We start from the raw sequence: 17,863 nt of genomic DNA on the forward strand, positions 1-17,863 counted from the left end.
ATATTTATGTTTGTGGTTGTAATGTGACAAAATATGGAAAAGTTCAAGGGGTATGAATACTTTTGCAAACCACTGTATATATGCAGTATACAAATGCATGTGTGTGTGTGTGTGTACACTATTGCTAATTTACTAAAAATCATGCTTGATCGGTTCAACCCCTTATTTTGTGCAAAACATAAAAACTAAAAGAAAATATGAATTGTCACACATAGTTTAGCCTCGACTGTTTTAGCCTCAACTGTAACCAATCATCATTCCCAAAATGCACTGCGGCAGTAACAAATATGGCAACAATTTCAAGTGAAAAACACAATACACAATATTAAAAGTAATTAGATGTTTTGACGTGTCAAACAACTTTTAGTAGAATAGAGAAAGACCAACATGCGCAAATACTCAGATCCCTTCATTAAAAATGCTAAAAATATTACGTAGCGAAGCAGCATACTTATCTACGGACTCGTAAAAAAAATGGAAAATCACAAAAAAAGAGACCTTACCTCTCATCTCGTTCTCGCGAATGATAACGGTCCCTCTCATATCTGTCTCTTTCGTATTCAGGAGGCTTTTCTCTGTACAAATCCCTCTCTCTGCTGTACTCTCTTCGATTCAAATAAGGGTCTGGCCGTCTCTCATAAAACAGGTCTCTGTCGTAAGGATCCCTGAGAGCCACAATCTCTGCATTGTTTTGTAAAAAAAAAGATTACTTAACAGCAAACAAGCAAAAAAAAAGTTTTATAAAGTGGAACTTACCTTTATCATAACCTCTGTCTGATGGCAATGGGTCAGGCCTCAACACTATTCTCTCACCATAAGAGATGCGCTCGACAGTAGTCCCATGCTCTGAAACATTTAATGTCAATCAATACCTACCAAGGTCAACGTGATTAAACACAACCTGCGTCTTTTCTAAAAATATTAAAGAAGGTTTAGCTCTACTGCTCATACCGTGTCGATGTCCATAATCAACTGTCTTAGAAACCAATGGAGGGTTTGAGGAATCAGATATAGCAGATTTGATTTCCCAGGGTGCTTGTTCAGTAGAAGGTGTTTGTGCTGCAGCACTTATACCCTGGTAAAGACAGATATTTAAAGATTTTTTTATGTGTTCAGAAATTTAAACTAGTAGGAAAAACAACAGTAGTTCATAACGCTGCTTGTTTCAATTACTGTGTTCTTTTTACATTCATGCATTTGTGGTATTAATAGGGTTAAGGACAAATATTCAGTCATTACCTTAAGAACATTCCTGACGTCTGCTGGGATCTCCAAACCAAGGAGGCCTGCAGGAAGCTCTGGCAGAGTTTCACTGGGTGTGGTTTGTAGTTCAGTAGTAGGGGTGTTTGGAAGTTGCAATTCCCTTGAAGCATAAAATAATATCAGTTAAACCAAAAGAAAGTTTCCCAAATATTTTGTACTAAGTGTGTAACTAGACAGTCAACTCATGAGCCAGGACAAGACAAAATCCTAGACTCACGAAAACAACAAAACAAAACAAAACAACAAACATCAAGTCTGGTCTGTTTTTAAAACAAGTCAGAGACTTGACCAGCATGAAGCTGCAGGGGCTGAAGCCTTCAACAAGAGAAGAAGGAAATGCTTCAGTGAAATGATAGCTAGTGCCTGACATGCTTATTTAAACTGCTGCTACACAACCTATTTTGATCATTTTATTCCAATTGCCTTGAAGCATTATTCCAACAAATAAATGATCTACCAAACATAAATGTCATTACTTTTCCAGCTAAGTTTATGTTTTACACTCTACATGAAACACTTTATATTCTCACTCCTACACCTACAGTATAAGAATTTGGTGGGCAGTACTGTGCCCTGCCAATGGCACGTCAGCATGCTGCAGGAGATGGAGATAGAGCCCCACTATCCTCTGATAAGATGAGCACCCAATCCACTGGGCCAAGCTGCCAAACTATTGGACCAAGTGGTGGTGGGGGCATCATTAATAATTTCACAAGTAATAATTTTGCAAAGCAGCTTTTAATTCAATGACAACCTTACGACATTTTGATTTCAGAAGATCTCAATACATCCATACTTTGGACTTTAAGTAAAATAAATAAATAAATAAATAAATACCATCACTTTGGGGTGCACCAAAAAATTGTTTTACATCAGAATCATGATTCTCATTTACAAAGATTCAGAATCGATTTAAAATGTCCCAAAATCAATTTTTATATACAAAATAAAAAAATTTAATAAGCAAATGCAACAGCTGAACTGCATGGGACGTCCTGATATCACCATGCAGACGCTTCTGGAACATATGAATGGACAGAAAACACCAAAACAAAGAGGAAACTGCAAAATTGGTAGGAAGACAGATTCAACAGGCTTTGTCTTCATTGAATGCAAAAATTTGGGCTAATTTTGGTTTTTACTGAATGAGTGAGTTTGACATGAGAGAGATGTGCCAGGTTTGCAAAATGAAGATGAAGCACTTTGGGAACACGAAAAATGGGCTAACATTATCAGCTATGAATGAAAATCGATTTTGAATCGAATCGTGAGAGAGAAAGATTCCCACCCCTACCACTTATTTAAAAAGAATTATGACAAAAACAAACAAACAAGAAATTACCTTATTTGCTTAAGCTCCTGAGCAGCTTTAAGGATAATCTCATGCTGACGTTGAGAGAGGGCAAGTACATTTGCAGCACTTATTCCTTGGGCTGCTAATTCGGCTGAGCTTCCAGGCAAGTCTGAAGCAGATTCAACAGGCAGTGAAGGTATATCCACACATGACTCACTTTTAAGTTCATCATAGTGAGGTCTACGATCATCATAGTCAGGATAGCCTCTCTCAGGTGGTGAAGAAAGCCTCGATGGCCTACCCAAGTCTGCCTCCTCCTGTCCATATGGCGGCTCATCCCTGTACTCACGAATTCTAAGCTCTCCTCTTGCCCTGGTGCTGTCATCGAATCGATATGGGTGATCTCTCTCAGCTTCCTGATGCCAGCGTTCATCTCTGATGTGCTCTGGTGGCATGCGGGGAGGATAGTCTCGTTCAGGAAGCCCTCGCTCTCTGTCCCACACAGACTCGTGGTACTTGGCTTCATGGTGATAGTCATCAGGAAGACGGTCCTCTATCGAACGTAAACGATATGGATCACTTCCATGTTCATAATCTACAGTGATTCCCGCCCTGTACTCTTTTTCATACTCCTCATGTTCTGGACCTGGACGCCACATTCCCCTCGCCATTCCTCGGCCCACAGGTCTTCTCCTTATTCCTTCCCCATCAATTATCCCATCAATTATCTCATGTGGAGGCATTGGAGGACCTCTCCCTGGTGGTGGATACCATTCTTCTTCCACTACTTCATCGTACGATGGTTCTTCTATCAGTTTATGAGGTGGTGGCGGTACATGCTGCCTGCCTCGTGCTCCATCAGGATACACTGGGGGGCCATATGGGTCAGGACCACGGTATGCTGGGTGTAGAGATGGATCCAGGTTTGTATCATCAGACTCCATCTCATGGTCTAATGGCTCATGGTCCGGTTGCCCATGTAGTGGGTGAGGTGGGCGTCCTCTTCCTGGAGGCATGAAACCAGGGTGACCACAACGGGGACGACCTCGGCCAGGTGGAAATGGGGGTCTCATACCTCTCATTGGAGGTCTCCATTCTTCCCAGTAAGGGTGTTCTTCCTCATAATATTCAGCTGATTCAGTGTCTTCCCAGGGTCTCTCCATTGGCTCCCCTCTTCCCATTGGTGGGCCTCCTCTCCCCATGGGTGGTCCCCCTCTGCCCATTGGAGGGCCTCCTCTCCACATGGGTGGTCCCCCTCTGCCCATTGGAGGGCCTCCTCTCCACATGGGTGGTCCTCCTCTGCCCATTGGAGGACCACCTCTTCCCATGGGTGGTCCTCCTCTGCCCATTGGTGGACCTCCTCTTCCCATTGGTGGACCTCCTCTGCCCATTGGTGGACCTCCTCTGCCCATTGGTGGACCACCTCTGCCCATTAGAGGCCCACCTCTGACCATTAGAGGCCCACCTCTGACCATTAGAGGCCCACCTCTCATTGGAGGTCTACCTCGCCCCATTAGGGGTCCCATTGGTCCTTCAAAATATTCATCCTCTTGAAAGTACTGTTCTTCTGGCACCCACGTTTCTTCTGGAGGATCTTCTGATTCATCACCACCAAACTCCTCACAAGGAGGATCTTGCCACTGGTCATCTTGCGTCCCCTTGCTCTCTTCAGGTGGCATGTAGTCATATGGCATTTCTTCCATTTCTTCTCCAGCTTGTATGGGATTTGGTCCTCTAAACTGTCCAGGCCCCATCTGCCCAAGCCCACGTCCACGCATTGGAGGATGGTCTAGCCCCCTACCAAAAGGAGGATTTAGAGGTTCTGGGTTTGATAGCATTTGTGGCTCTGGTTTCATTTCTGAAGTGTGTATCATCTGTGGTGGTTTATTTTTTGTCAATTGTCCATCTGCTTGGAGGGGACTGTTTGAAACTGGAACAGGATCAGTAGTTACAGGAGGTTTACATGTTTTACTATCAGATACTTTTTCACCATCAGTTTTCTCAGGCTCTGTACTACCTGGTAATGTTTGAGGAATGGGATCGTTTTGTACAAAAAAGCCCTCAGCTCCAAGCAAGCTATCATCAGCCAGGTCATCAATGGGCTTATCTTGCATTTTTTGTTTGTCTTTGTCAAATTGTGGCTGAGGTGGTTTTATAGGAGTTTTGGATTCCATACGTGCAGGTTGCTCAATGGTTCTCTCTGACTTGGGTGGTGGACCATGCTGCTGCTGAGGTGCTGGTGAAGATACAAATCTGGACTGCAGTCCAGATCGAGGTTGGTTATATCTGGGGGGGCCATCAAAGCGATGTTCCTTTTGGTCTTTGTCAGATTGTGGTTGATCAGGTAATTTTGATGGAGTCTTTGAATCCATACCGACTGATTGCTCAATGGTTGTCTCTGACTTGGATTGGGGACCTTCCTGCAGTTTTTTCTGAGATGCCGGTGGAGATTCCAAACAAGCCAAAGGGCCAAGGGGCCTTGGGGATTCAAACCTAGGGTGCTGTCCAAATCGAGGTTGGTCATATCTTGTGGGGGCATCAAAGCGCTGCCGTGGTTGGTCAAATCTAGGGGGGCCATCAAAGCGCGGCCGTGGTTGGTCAAATCTGGATGGCCCATCAAAACGTTGCCGTGGTTGGTCAAATCTGGGTGGCCCATCAAAACGTTGCCGTGGTTGGTCAAATCTGGGTGGCCCATCAAAACGTTGCCGTGGTTGGTCAAATCTGGGTGGCCCATCAAAGCGCTGCCGCGGTTGGTCAAATCTGGGTGGCCCATCAAAGCGTGGTCGTTGGTGGTCAAATGGAGGGGGAGCATCAAAACGCTGCTGTGGTTTGTCAAACCTTGGTGAGCCATCAAAACCTGGTGGTGGCTGGTTAAACTTTGGAGCACCATCAAAACTTGGTGGTGGCTTATCAAACCGCGGGGGACCATCAAAACTTGGTGGTGGCTTATCAAACTGTGGAGGACCATCAAAACTTGGTGGTGGCTTGTCAAACTGTGGAGGACCATCAAAACTTGGTGGTGGCTTGTCAAACTGTGGAGGACCNGTGGTGGCTTGTCAAACTGTGGAGGACCATCAAAACTTGGTGGTGGCTTGTCAAACTGTGGAGGACCATCAAAACTTGGTGGTGGCTTGTCAAACCTTGGGGGACCATCAAAACCAGGTGGTGGCTTGTCAAACCTGGGGGGGCCAGCAAAACCTGGTGGTGGCTTGTCAAATCTGTTTTGCCTGGAATTAATAAAAACACGGAACATGTAAAACTGGGTACATAAACCTACATTTTTATTTATTTAGCTTCAAAGAGTTCAGTCCTACATATATATATATGTAAAGCATAAATCACATTTATTACAAAAGAGCTCTTACTGACCCTGGTTGTATGACATCATTGAAACTCGAGGGTTGACCAGTCGGGGGACCAGGAGGCCCCACTCCGATCGCAGGAGGGACACTTCCTTGCAAAGTGGGTCCAGATGGTGATTCTGTCTGTGTTGCATAAGCAGGCACTTGCTGACCTGCAGATATTGGAAGAACAGTTACTGGAGGCTAGAATTTAAAGGTTGCTGCTGCATGTGAATTTTTTGTGCAGGGTACTCACCAAGCTGTCCCATCATAGCTCCCATCATAGCAAACGGTACTATGGCAGAAAGAGTGGCCACCCTTTCTTGAAGGTGGGCATTGGTGGCATTCATCTGCTCTTGCCACTGCTTCCACTGGTGCTCATATTCCTGAAGTTGGTCTTTGTGTGGATAAGTCTGAAACTGTTCATACCATAAGGCAAAGGACGCAACCCAGTTTTGGAATAATGAGTTGAACTGCTGCTGCTGCATTCCATAGTGTTTCAGTTGCAATTCAGCAGACATAGACTGCAACAAAAGGACATAAAAAGATTCTTGATATTTAATGTAATACAAAAAAAAAAAATCAATTAACAATAGAGCTAAATTTAAAAGTTGCATTATTACTCTGTTGGTCTTTTAAATATAGGGATGGGTACAGAATTCGATACTTTTTTTAAGTACCGACCGAATTCTGTCGGTACTACTGAGAACCTATTCACATAACATCAAACGGTACCATGTTTCGGTACCTAAATGCATCATTGTGACTGTATTAGCTTAAGAGTATGAGATTTTCCATGCTTGTCCTGAACGCAGCATTGCGCAACAGCATAATGACGTCAGCAGCCGCTGGTTCAGTAAACAGAGTTTGGTCTGAACGTAGCTTGAAAGCGAGCCTCGCAGCTGCTGGAGTAAAACTCGCCGAACAGACCTTCTCTGTCTGGTGGATTAATTATCTTGTGAGCACGGTGTTCGCTTGCTCAAAGTAAATAAAGTACCGCCACTTTATTTATTTCATCCGCCATTAAACAGAGACCGGCAGAGGAAAACATCAGAGGCGCTGTTTAACGCGTCTGACCTGAAAGAGCACAAGCAGTCAACTTGAAGCACTGGGCGTGTTTTGGATGCTGAAAATGTAGCTTGAATATCTTTTATTTATTTTAACTCCATCCTCTTTTGCTTATTTGATTTAAACTTATTTGCCTTCCATGGACCTCCATCACACAATTTTTCTAGCAGGGAAATGACATCAATAGAAATATGTGGAGCTGGATTTTAATTTGTGCAATAAGACAAAACAGTCTTGTTGTTTTCAAGAGTTTTCACCTTAAAGAAATTAGTTAAAAAACTGATGTTACAATACAAAGAGTTGGATGTTGTCTTGTAGGGATGGGCGATATGGACCAAAAAATTTATCACGATAATTTCTAGGTTTTATCACGATAACGATAAGTGACATACTAGAAGCCACTAAACTACATTACTACTACTAATAATAATAATAGTAATAATATTAACAATGTCATTTTATTTATAGGCGCCTTTCAAGACTCTCAAGATAACCTTACAAAAGTCAATAATAAAATCACAATAAAACAATATACACAATAAAAAACAATATATCAATTAACAAAACAAAATAAAATAAAATAGTGCAAGCTTAAATAAGAAAATCTGTCTTAGTAAATACTGTAAAATTAATGGTAGTTATAAAAGTTCAAGTAGTACACCTGTGTTGCAAAACTGACACCCATCAAACAAGACTGAATATGAGAACAGAATTGACATTTATTTATTGACACCAAAAATGATCAATAATAATGGACTAAGGTTTATATGATAAATCTTCAAATCACATCCTCTTAGCACTAATCATTTTTGTAAAACCTCAGAAGAACTCTAACCCTTGTAAACTATCGGTAATATAATAACAAAATAAAACCATAAGAAAATACTACTAATCACTGAAAATAATGTATTTTGCTGCTCTGGCAGGTAAAGCTATAATATCTGTGCCCCTTAAGGGTTAATGTTCAGGGGAGGGAGGGTCTACATGTGTGAGTGAACCACGCAGCCTGGCAGGGACAGAGAAGAGACTGGAGGAGCTGTTTTTTATTTTTGTGGGTCCAGCAAGTTGATGCTGGCTGTCCTGTTGTTTGTTTTTTTTAAACATTTTGTTGAACTCTTAAGAGTTTTTAAGATGACTGCATTTTTGCATGCTGAGTGTCATTATGATAGCTTTTTAGCTTTACTCAATTAGCACATGGTCAACTTTCGCTCTGAGTAAACAAACGAAACTTAACCTGGCGGCACGCGGTGGGATTTTATTGTTTTTATTGCGAGATGACTATTACCATGGTGAATGTCTATGACGGTATATCGCAAACGATAACATATCGCCCATCCCTATTGTCTTGATATTCGTTAAATTTTATATATTGAGAAATATGTTAAATAAAATATAAAAAAGTTTATTATTATTTAAAAAAACACACACACACAAAATACAGAAAATGGGTACCGTTAAGTACCATACCGATTCCCAGGTACCGGATATTGGTACCTAATCGATTCAAATGTCAAAGGTACCCATCCCTATTCATGTACCTGTAAGTCTGAAGGTTGTTGAATCAGCTGTTGGTATTGTTCAAGGATTTGCTGAAGCTTCTCATGTTGTTGCATGAGAGCCTGGTATTGTATACTTGCTCTCTGCTGTTGCACCTGCTGCCACTGAGCAGCTGCAGCTTGTAACTGCTGGAGACGGACTGCTTCTTCTGAGCTTTGTGGGACATCAGGCTTTAAACAGAAACGAACAAAGATTAGAGCAAATTAATATAAAGCATGTATTTTTTAATTCTGATCATTTTTAACATTTATGGAGAAGACAAACTGTGTAGTTGATAAAAGGAAATGTTTTGAGATGGGCTTAATTTACTATTTAAAACATAAAACAGTAAAATTAAAGTTTGAGCACTGCTAGTAGTATTTTCAAGGATGGAGTCACACAACAGATGAATGAATAAGGTTGGGTGCAGTTACAAAAAATGTTGAGCGTACCAAGATCTTGATGTAGTTACCTTGTTTTCAATACAACACAATTGAAAGATTTTATTGAAGTATTTTATGCCACAAAGTTCCCTTGACCTAAAGTCACAAATTATTTAAATGTCTGAAAGTCATCTTGTTATTTTAACAAATAACTACATCAAGAATGTGGACCATAACATTATATATTTCACAACAATAATCACAATATCCATAAAGCTTGCATAAATTGAGTGTAAATTAGCATTGTGATCCTTTAGGGAAATAGTTTTGCCCTTGCCAGCTTTGCCCAACTCAATTCAAGACATGCCATATAATCACAGGGACTGAGGTAAACTATTCATGGAGATTGTGATGATGAAATACATGGACAGCATGACTTACTGTTTCTGTAAATGTAGGTGAGTTTCCTACATTCTCATTCTGCAAATTTACGCAAACAATATAAACAATATTTAGATTGTAGAAAAACTGGACTTCACCATCTCTGCCAACATTTTAGAAATCCTTACATTTACTCCCACAGGTGGTGGAGGCGGCACAGAGGGTTCCTCCTTCGGAGGGGGCGGAGGCGGTGTGCTTTTCGGTGGTTCTGATGGAGGAAGAGGAGGCTGAGCTGCTTGACTAACAGGTGGTAGTGGTGGCAAAGAGGCATTACTTTGGTTCTGACTCAGCTTGCTTTTCTCTTGCTTCAGTTTTTGCAGATTCTCCAGATGTTGCTTGTACCAAACGTGCTGCTGCTCCTGGAAGAAACATACCAACCATACCAACATAAGATAATGCCCGAGAAGATTACACTTTTTCAATTTCTGTCCTTCATATACTCAGCTAATTGGCTTCCTTTTGCTCCATCTTTTCTACAGGCTCGGTAATTTGTGGAGCAGACAGTGGGAACTGTAAGGTTCCTGTTTTTAAACTTCATTAAAATAAAGTTCCAGTTTTTCATGATTAAAATCTGATTAATCTTGTTAGCCTGGAAATTTTCCTTATTTCAAGAAGTCTTACCAAGTGTAATTGTCTTACTTTACTGGTAGAATCTGCCAGTGAAACAATGACAAGATTAATAATTTAACACATTCTGCTCTTGCTTAGTGTATCAGTATCACAAGATCAAAATTACTTTTTGGCTGGATTGTAAGACTTGGTTCACCTAATTTAAACTATGTCAATATTTTTTAACCCAGCTTTTTAAAAGAATCTGAAATGGGAATCGTTGGGAACTGGAATCGAAGCGAGGAATTCAAACGATGCCCAACTCTGATTTTAAATGCAGTTTCTTTAGCCGTTTTCAGACTAATTAGCTCTCAGGGCTTAGTTCCACCACGGAGCATTCTAGGGCTGCAACAACGTATCGATAAAATCAATAAAAATAGATTATTAAAAGCGTTGGCAACGAATTTCATTATTAATTCGTTGTGTCGCGCGATTTATGTGTCTCTCACCACGTCGCGGAGCCGTTTACATCACCCGCAGAGCGTTGTCAATGCTGGCTGACCTAAATAAAGTTTAGGAAGAAAAAAACTCTACCTGTAAAGATCCGCCCTCTTTGAGATTCTCAAGTCAAAAGTAGACGTTTTTAAATTGTGTTGTTAGGCCAAGTAGAACCGAAGTTATGATAAAAAAGTATATGCCACATTTAATTTTTTTTAAAGGATGAATTGATGCGAGCCCCTTCTCGGGCCAAAAGTTTAAAACCCTCAAGTTTTTTTCTGACTGAGGCTCAAAGTTATTTGCTAAGTAGCAAAAAGGTTCAGGACGAAGGAATAATAAAAAGATGCGAGCAGCAGGTCTGCCTCAGTAGGGGAGGAGGATGGGGGGCTGCTTCGGAACCAACAAGAAGGAAGCAAAAAGTAAAAAAAATTAAAGAAAAATTATAAATGCTAAATGTAAATAAATTCTAATTATAATAAATTAATAATAGTTTTACATCTAAAAATCATTATTATATTCTTTTAAACTATTTTCCTCATTCAGCAACCTATTAAATTTCTGGTTTGTTCTATGTATGAGAAATACACATTTTTTTCAGTCAGTATTTAATACAACTGGTGAAATAAATTGTTAAGATATTTATGGGCTTCTGTTTTAAATTCGGGAGATTATATAAAAAATCCTTCATGTTATGAAAAAACCCTCTTGATTCAAGAGAAAACTCAGGTTTTTTTTTAAGAAAATGGTTGCTTATCAATTAATTGTTAGTCAATCAATAAGAAAACTCAACTTCAGATTAATTCATTAATTGATAACTTGCATCCCTAATTTATACAGGAATGAAATTAATTTATATCTACTTATATTTATGTAATTAAGTGTTTTAATGATTTGGCTGATTAATCGAAAAAAAAAATCAACAAATCGATTCTTAAAATAATCGTTAGTTGCAGCCCTAGAGCATTCATAATAAATGTTTTTATTATTGATTTGCTTCTGCACCTCCAGAGGAACTCTGTGGTGGTGTAACAGCTGACTGATGATCACAGTGGCTGTCTGATTACAGAGTTGGAAAGAAGATATAATTTAAAAACATGGGCTTTACATGGAGAGAAAAAGAAGTGTTGCAAATCTAAAACACCAATGACAGAGTGCACTTTACACAACAAAGACTAAGGGAAGGGCACACTGTTTGAAATATAACAAGTGAGTTTTAAAACACATGACATATTTACACAGAAGAAAAATACAGTAGGGATCATAAACTATGAGTTTAATGGATAAACACAATAACAGTGTTTAGTAATAGTATTTTAAACACAATAGTGTTTAAAATACTCATTTTCAGAAAGTGCTGTGGTCTGCTACACAACACTGTTCTTACAATTAATTTGGATGCAAACAAGAGTTAATTATCCATCTAACAAACTGCTGAGTACTTACAAAATTTCCTAATGTTAACAAATTTGAATATCTGTCACCATTTTTGAATGAATTTATTTGTTCGGGACAGTGTGCAATTAAAACATGATTTCATGCATTGCACCAGATTTAGCCTAAGGCTAATTTACATCTGTAGTCCCTTCAAACAGTAAAAACAAAACATCCAACAGGAAATGGAAATGAGAGGGGGGAAAAAAACAGAAAAATAAAAATAATATAAAACATTGTGCAATTAAAATGTTTTATTTTTATTTGAAGTCTTTTTTTAATTAAACTCTACATATAATCTGTCAGTAACCCTGGACAGCAAGATTTGTCTCATGACTGAATTTAAAAAGTTGCCTAAAGTATTAGTATTACAATCCTACAATCGACCCAGAGTGTTTATCATGATTTTTTTTCATGTTTTTTTATTTTATTTTATTGTTACTGAAGTGCATATGCTGCACACATGTAATCAAGCTTGTACTCCATTTAAAAGGAGCAAATAATTTTTGGTAAGGGAATAATCTAGGTTCTAGTGATCCTAAAACACCATTTATTAAATTAACTCACGAACCAACGTTATAAAGTGTTACCTGCAAAGGCACGTTTTTGTCCACAGCAGTGGCTGAATCCTTGCTGATGGCCTCCGTAGCTTTGGGAGCCTCAATGTTTTCTGGTTGCGCGGGTGGTTGGGACTCTGGAGGGGGAGGAACTGGCTGAGACTCCGCGGGTGGCTGAGGCGGTGGTGGGGGAGGATACTGCTGCTGGGGTCCCTGTCTGGGAGCCGGCGGCCGAACTCTCGGCATCTGAGCCGGGGTAGCCTCCTGATTTAAGTACGTCTGCCCACCATCACCCTCGCCGTGTCCCATGCTTTCTGAATGCCACGACGACGAGCCCGAAAACCCACCCGAGGGCGGCCCGCCACCAAAAGCAGGCGCACTGTTCCCGTGGTGTAACACAGACTGGAGCTGTTTCTTGTGCAGCATCTGAAGCTGCTCCATCTGTTGGCGGTGCTGCTCCTCGAGGCTGGAGAACATCGAGCTGCCGGAGGAGGATGAGCTTGAGGAAGAGGCCTCGAAGCCACCGAAACCTCCGGTTTGCCCCGTGTGACCGCCCCCTGGAGGCTTACGAGGCCCTCCATAGCTTTGCGGCGGAGGGGCACCGTAGTTTCCCCAGGACGGATACATTGCAAAACAAAACTGCGTCGCGCGAGGTTACATCCACATCCAGTCGGCCCAAACGTGCTAACGAAAGCTATCAGCTAATGTCGACCTGTCTTCAGAAGACGACGGCTGCATCAGTTTTCCCGCCAGCATAAAATAAAATTAAATAAATCTACTAAAGACACTGTAATATACTACAGGACACAATAAACGTAACTTTTTTAAAGAAACGTTTTCAATTAATGTTCAACGTATCACTGAATGGCCGACTACAAAAGACAGACCGCACAGCTGAAAACGGAAACACGAAGCACACATTATGTGACAACTTCCGGTATATCAAAATAAAATTACATTACTAAGTTATGTCGTCGTTTTTTGTTTCTCCAGAAAAAATATAATCAGTAGTAGTAGTTGTTGTTTTTATGACTAACGCTGAAAATTTGTTATTAAAAAAAACAATGAAATTGTGCCACTCATTTTTAAGCTTTAATCACGTTAACATTGTTTTTAAAATGTGTTATTGTTTTTGTTTTAGAAGTAGTTATTAAAATAATTTTGAAAGCCAGCAGTTAAATATTACAACTCATACAGGAATATAAAATCCATCTCACATGAATCACAGTTCTAAAGACTGTGATTGCTGGATTTTATATTTCTGCCGCTAGAGGGAGACATTTACGAGTTTATTTGTTCACAACAAACTGCTGTAAATAAAAATTAAACTTGACTTCTAAATTATTGCTAACTAGATTGACAGTAATGATCTATTTGAACCCATTGTATTGTGAAGCACAATTTTTTTCATCAAACATCAACACAAACAAAGACAATTTATAGTAAACAGCTAAATCAAATTGGTGTGAACTATTTAAATACACTTATTTTCAAAAGTAAGTTTAATAAAGTGACCTAAAGTCAAGCTATGTGAGTTCAGTTTTCCTATGGAGACTTTGTGTTTATCAGAAGATGACATATAAGAGACAAAAAGAGAGAGAGAGCAGAGGGAGGTACAAGACCGCTGACATTAGGCTGCCCTTGAGGCGTAACACACATAAAATTATTTTCCTTACCGTCACCAGTAAATCTGTATTAATTTTGACCAGAACCACTTAAAAAGAATCGTTAAAGCGGATTAATCAAGCCGGTCCTGTTTAATGTCTCTCGTTAATTAGTTTGTCAGCAGTGTTTTAATATTGCCTAATGACTTCATATTTCACCAGTGACATTCAAAGGATGTTAAAAGAGGAGAAATGGCCCATTCAGGCCTTCGGTCTTTCTCTTAAGACGGCCTGGATGAATAAGACAAGGTCAGGGAGGCCTACCCTTTAGGGAGAGATGGATTATCAGGGGAAATGGGGGTATAGGAGAAATCCCACAGAGGAAGCGTTCTCCCCTCTAAAACAGCATGACGGGCACAATGTGATACAGTTCAGCCTTAGAACAATACACTGCACAAGGGATTCATGATACAGCTTAGGACAGCCACACTGTATAGGATGGCAAGAGAGTCCCACAACAATACAGACACTTGGGACAAATCCTTTTCTTTTTTTGATGGGAAGCAGATTAATATTTCTGTAACGTGAGGTGGGAACAATCCCAAAGATTAAGCAAATGTTTCACAATGCAAAGTTGGTCCATTTTAGCTCCCCATCAGCACTTTGGAAAGCTTTCCGAGCAGGAACAAAGAAATCAGAAATCGTAAAGTTGATATTGAGGACACGGCGTTTTCTCTGTGATGAAAATCCTACGTTAAACAAAATGTTCAATGGAGGCTAATGGATCCCGAACAAGTCCATGCGCCAGTTCTAAAATGCTTTGTTTGACAAATCAATTTTCCCATAACCCGGCGAGGAAAAAAAAAGTGATGCAGATTGATCGGGACCCCCCCTCCCCCCCCCTGACTTTGTTTTCCTGAATATTGTTTGATGGCTCGATAGATTAATTGGTGTGACATTTGAAAGGCTCCTCTTGACTGTCAGCATCTAAAGCTTCTTCTTTGCCAATCGAACCGTAGTCTAATTGTCTTCTCTGTAATACCTCCATTCACAAATTAGAGACTGTGCCTGCATGAACTATTCCCTGTGTAAGAACTAACAACATCACGCTGCTTAATCAGATATAGGTTAGAGGAAGAGGGGAGGGGGGTGATGCTGGCTGATAAGACAGAGTGCATTAAAGGGCATCACCCAAATCGCTGTGCCAGCACATCTCAGCACAGTGAATACACAAATCAGAGCCAAGCAGGTGCTCAAGTCAACAGGCTCATCAATCTTTTGTAGATTGTTCTTATTTGCATTGGAGAAACAACAATAAAGACAGGAAAAAAGCATCTAAATTAGCACGTTCCAAACTCTAATTATTGCACGTGTCCAAAAGGTGATTAATGACCAAATAGAGTTTTTCAAAATATCTTGTGATCACCTGGATACATTTTACTGACACTCGCAGAAAGTGATCACTGGATGTGCATTGTCTCCAAATGATTATCTTTTACCTGTCAAAGACAAACTTTTAGTCTTTAACTATGTTATTTTTCTAACTAAGATTATTGGAGTCTAAATACCCACAAAGCAGACAGGTGTGGGTCAGGTCTGGTGTCAAGTTGGTACTGCTGACTGACTGCTGGTAGAGCAAATGGTTTGTCAACTGGATGTGGGCCAGATCTGGCAATGATTGTTTATAAGATGGCGTGCCACAACTGGCCTGTGGTTTGGTTTATGTGGCCCAAATATTAAAAATAAATTAAATAAAATGGGAAAACCAGCACTCCAAAAAATACCATGTTTTAATAAGGGGAAAAAACTGGATGCATTTCGGCTACATGTCGTCGTCCACTTGTTACAGATCAGAGAAACTACGAGTCTATATAAAGAGGTAAAAAAAAAAACACCTAAGCCAATCACAAACAGGTGGGTTATCAGCCCAAAAAAGAAACATCTGTGACCAACAATCACAACTAGTAGACTTCAATAACATACAATATCTAGGAATACATGAAATCACAGAAAAGTTACAAAAAATATTAAATGCCACAACTGGCCTGGTGTTTGTTTGGTTTATGTGGCCCATATCTGTCAATGCCACAGCTGACTCAGTTGTGGTTTGTTTTATGTGGTTCTGGCCCATGCATGGACCACCTCTGGGCCACCAAAGGGTCATCATTCCAATGCAGCTCAGCTTGTGTGGGCCAGACCTGGGCCAGACAAATTTTGCTACGTGGGATCACTTCGAGGAATGCAAAGTCTCTAAATATTAAATATTCAGCTGTGTTCAGAAGATGACTGAATTTTTCGGTAGCTTCTTCAGTTGTTATTATATTATTTAAAGGTGACGGACAGTAATGTGGTAGAACTGAAACTGAAGAAAACGCTCAAAAATTACAAAAATATAAAATTAAACATTCAGCTTTAGCCGTTTGGACCCAGTGACGTTATATTTGTGTTGTTTAGAATTTGGAAAATGTGGGGAAAAGGATTCGTTTGTGTCTTTTTGGTGACTTTGTGTTTCACAAATGTTTTACTTTGCATTTTCTTTAGTTGGGTAAATGTAATTCCTTTACTTTTGTAACACCAAATCTCAGGACTGAAGACAAAACTAAATGTGCACCAAATTTAATTTATGATTCAAATATGTTCTTTGGGCTCTTTCTTTCATCATGTGCCTTATCTTTTGTTTTCTCATTTCTATTTTTCTAGTTATAAAAACAAGACGAAACTGTAAGCCTCAATAATCTGTAATCTTTTTTTTTTTCTGTAAGAGAAAAAAACATTATTCTGAATCAGATCAGACTGTTGGTGGGGCACATGCCCTCCACATTTCATCACCATTTATTTACCGTTCAGAATGACTAATTGCCCACTTGGTTTCAATGGTGGGCCGTTCTCCTGGCAGAGAAGGCTGCTCCGAAGGCCTCTTCATTCGCCCGCCTTCTATTACCCCAACACACCCACTCGCCTTTGAAAAACTGTAATTGAATGAGTTTATGTCGTCAGATTGATTAATCATATTAATTTGAGCTTGTTAGTGGGGCCGGTTGAGAGCGATGACAATTAGATTAATGAAATTAGTTAATTCTTCTTCCAACACCATATTTCCAAAAACACCCAACCCTTTCTTCAAAGAAAAAAAAAAAAAGGAAAGAGAATCCGTTATGACAAAATTAGCAATCAAGCTTTGGCTGTTAATTGAATGTCTTCTTTTATTAATGATAGGTTTATAAAGAAGACCTTGAGAAAGGAATAATAATTGATTCATCAGAGTGCTCCGAATTATGTGGAGAGTTTACAAATTAGAATCTGTTTTAAAAACTGGTAACAAAAACCTTTAACACACCATGTTACTGCAAATTAAATAAATATCTAATGTTAAGACATGCTTCAGATGAGTTACAGCTGTTTTGGTCAAACCTTGGAAAGTGCATTCTGAGGTCTCACACCTGAACTATGTGCAGCAGATGACTCTCAGCTTCAAGCACATCAAACTTTGGCTCCTTTTCTGCACAACTGACCGAGTTATAGCCTTTTTGTGTTGGCTAATGTTGATTAGCTGCAGTGGCCATCTTGAATTGAATCTGCTCACAGGGAAAGGGGGAGGGCGTTTCTGCTTGACAAAACACGTGGTTCCACCCATGACGTGATGACATCATCACATTTGGCAACTGAGGACATAACTCGTACAAAATCAAACAGCTCTTTTGAACAGCTCTATGAAACAATTGGCTCCTCAAGATCCAGATCCCTTCAAAGAGCCATTTACAGCAGGTAAAATAAGTATTGAACACGTCACCATTTTTTTCAGTAAATATATAACTAGAGGTGCTAATGACATGAAATTTTCACCAGATGTCGGTAACAACCCAAGTGATCCATACATACAAAGAAATCAAACCATAAA

General features: G+C 39.8%; 1 protein-coding gene across 2 annotated transcripts in view; it reads right to left on the reverse strand.

The window, feature by feature from the left end:
• ylpm1 (YLP motif containing 1) overlaps window positions 1-13,274 on the reverse strand; it is a gene marked incomplete at its 5' end in the record, with an annotated part of 31,883 nt that extends 18,609 nt beyond the window's left edge. Inside the window, 12 exon segments of one of the 2 annotated variants that reach the window (XM_014019451.1) lie at window positions 504-681; window positions 757-846; window positions 952-1,075; window positions 1,240-1,363; window positions 2,606-5,561; window positions 5,630-5,784; window positions 5,927-6,071; window positions 6,155-6,422; window positions 8,505-8,693; window positions 9,327-9,365; window positions 9,455-9,685; window positions 12,395-13,274. In XM_014019451.1, the coding sequence (XP_013874905.1) occupies window positions 504-681; window positions 757-846; window positions 952-1,075; window positions 1,240-1,363; window positions 2,606-5,561; window positions 5,630-5,784; window positions 5,927-6,071; window positions 6,155-6,422; window positions 8,505-8,693; window positions 9,327-9,365; window positions 9,455-9,685; window positions 12,395-12,988 (5,093 nt within the window). 2 annotated transcript variants of the gene reach the window in all.
• Between the last annotated feature and the right edge of the window lie 4,589 nt (window positions 13,275-17,863).

This window comes from Austrofundulus limnaeus, unplaced genomic scaffold (genome assembly GCF_001266775.1).
Source record: "Austrofundulus limnaeus strain Quisiro unplaced genomic scaffold, Austrofundulus_limnaeus-1.0 Scaffold222, whole genome shotgun sequence".
Classification (NCBI taxonomy): Eukaryota; Metazoa; Chordata; class Actinopteri; order Cyprinodontiformes; family Rivulidae; genus Austrofundulus; species Austrofundulus limnaeus.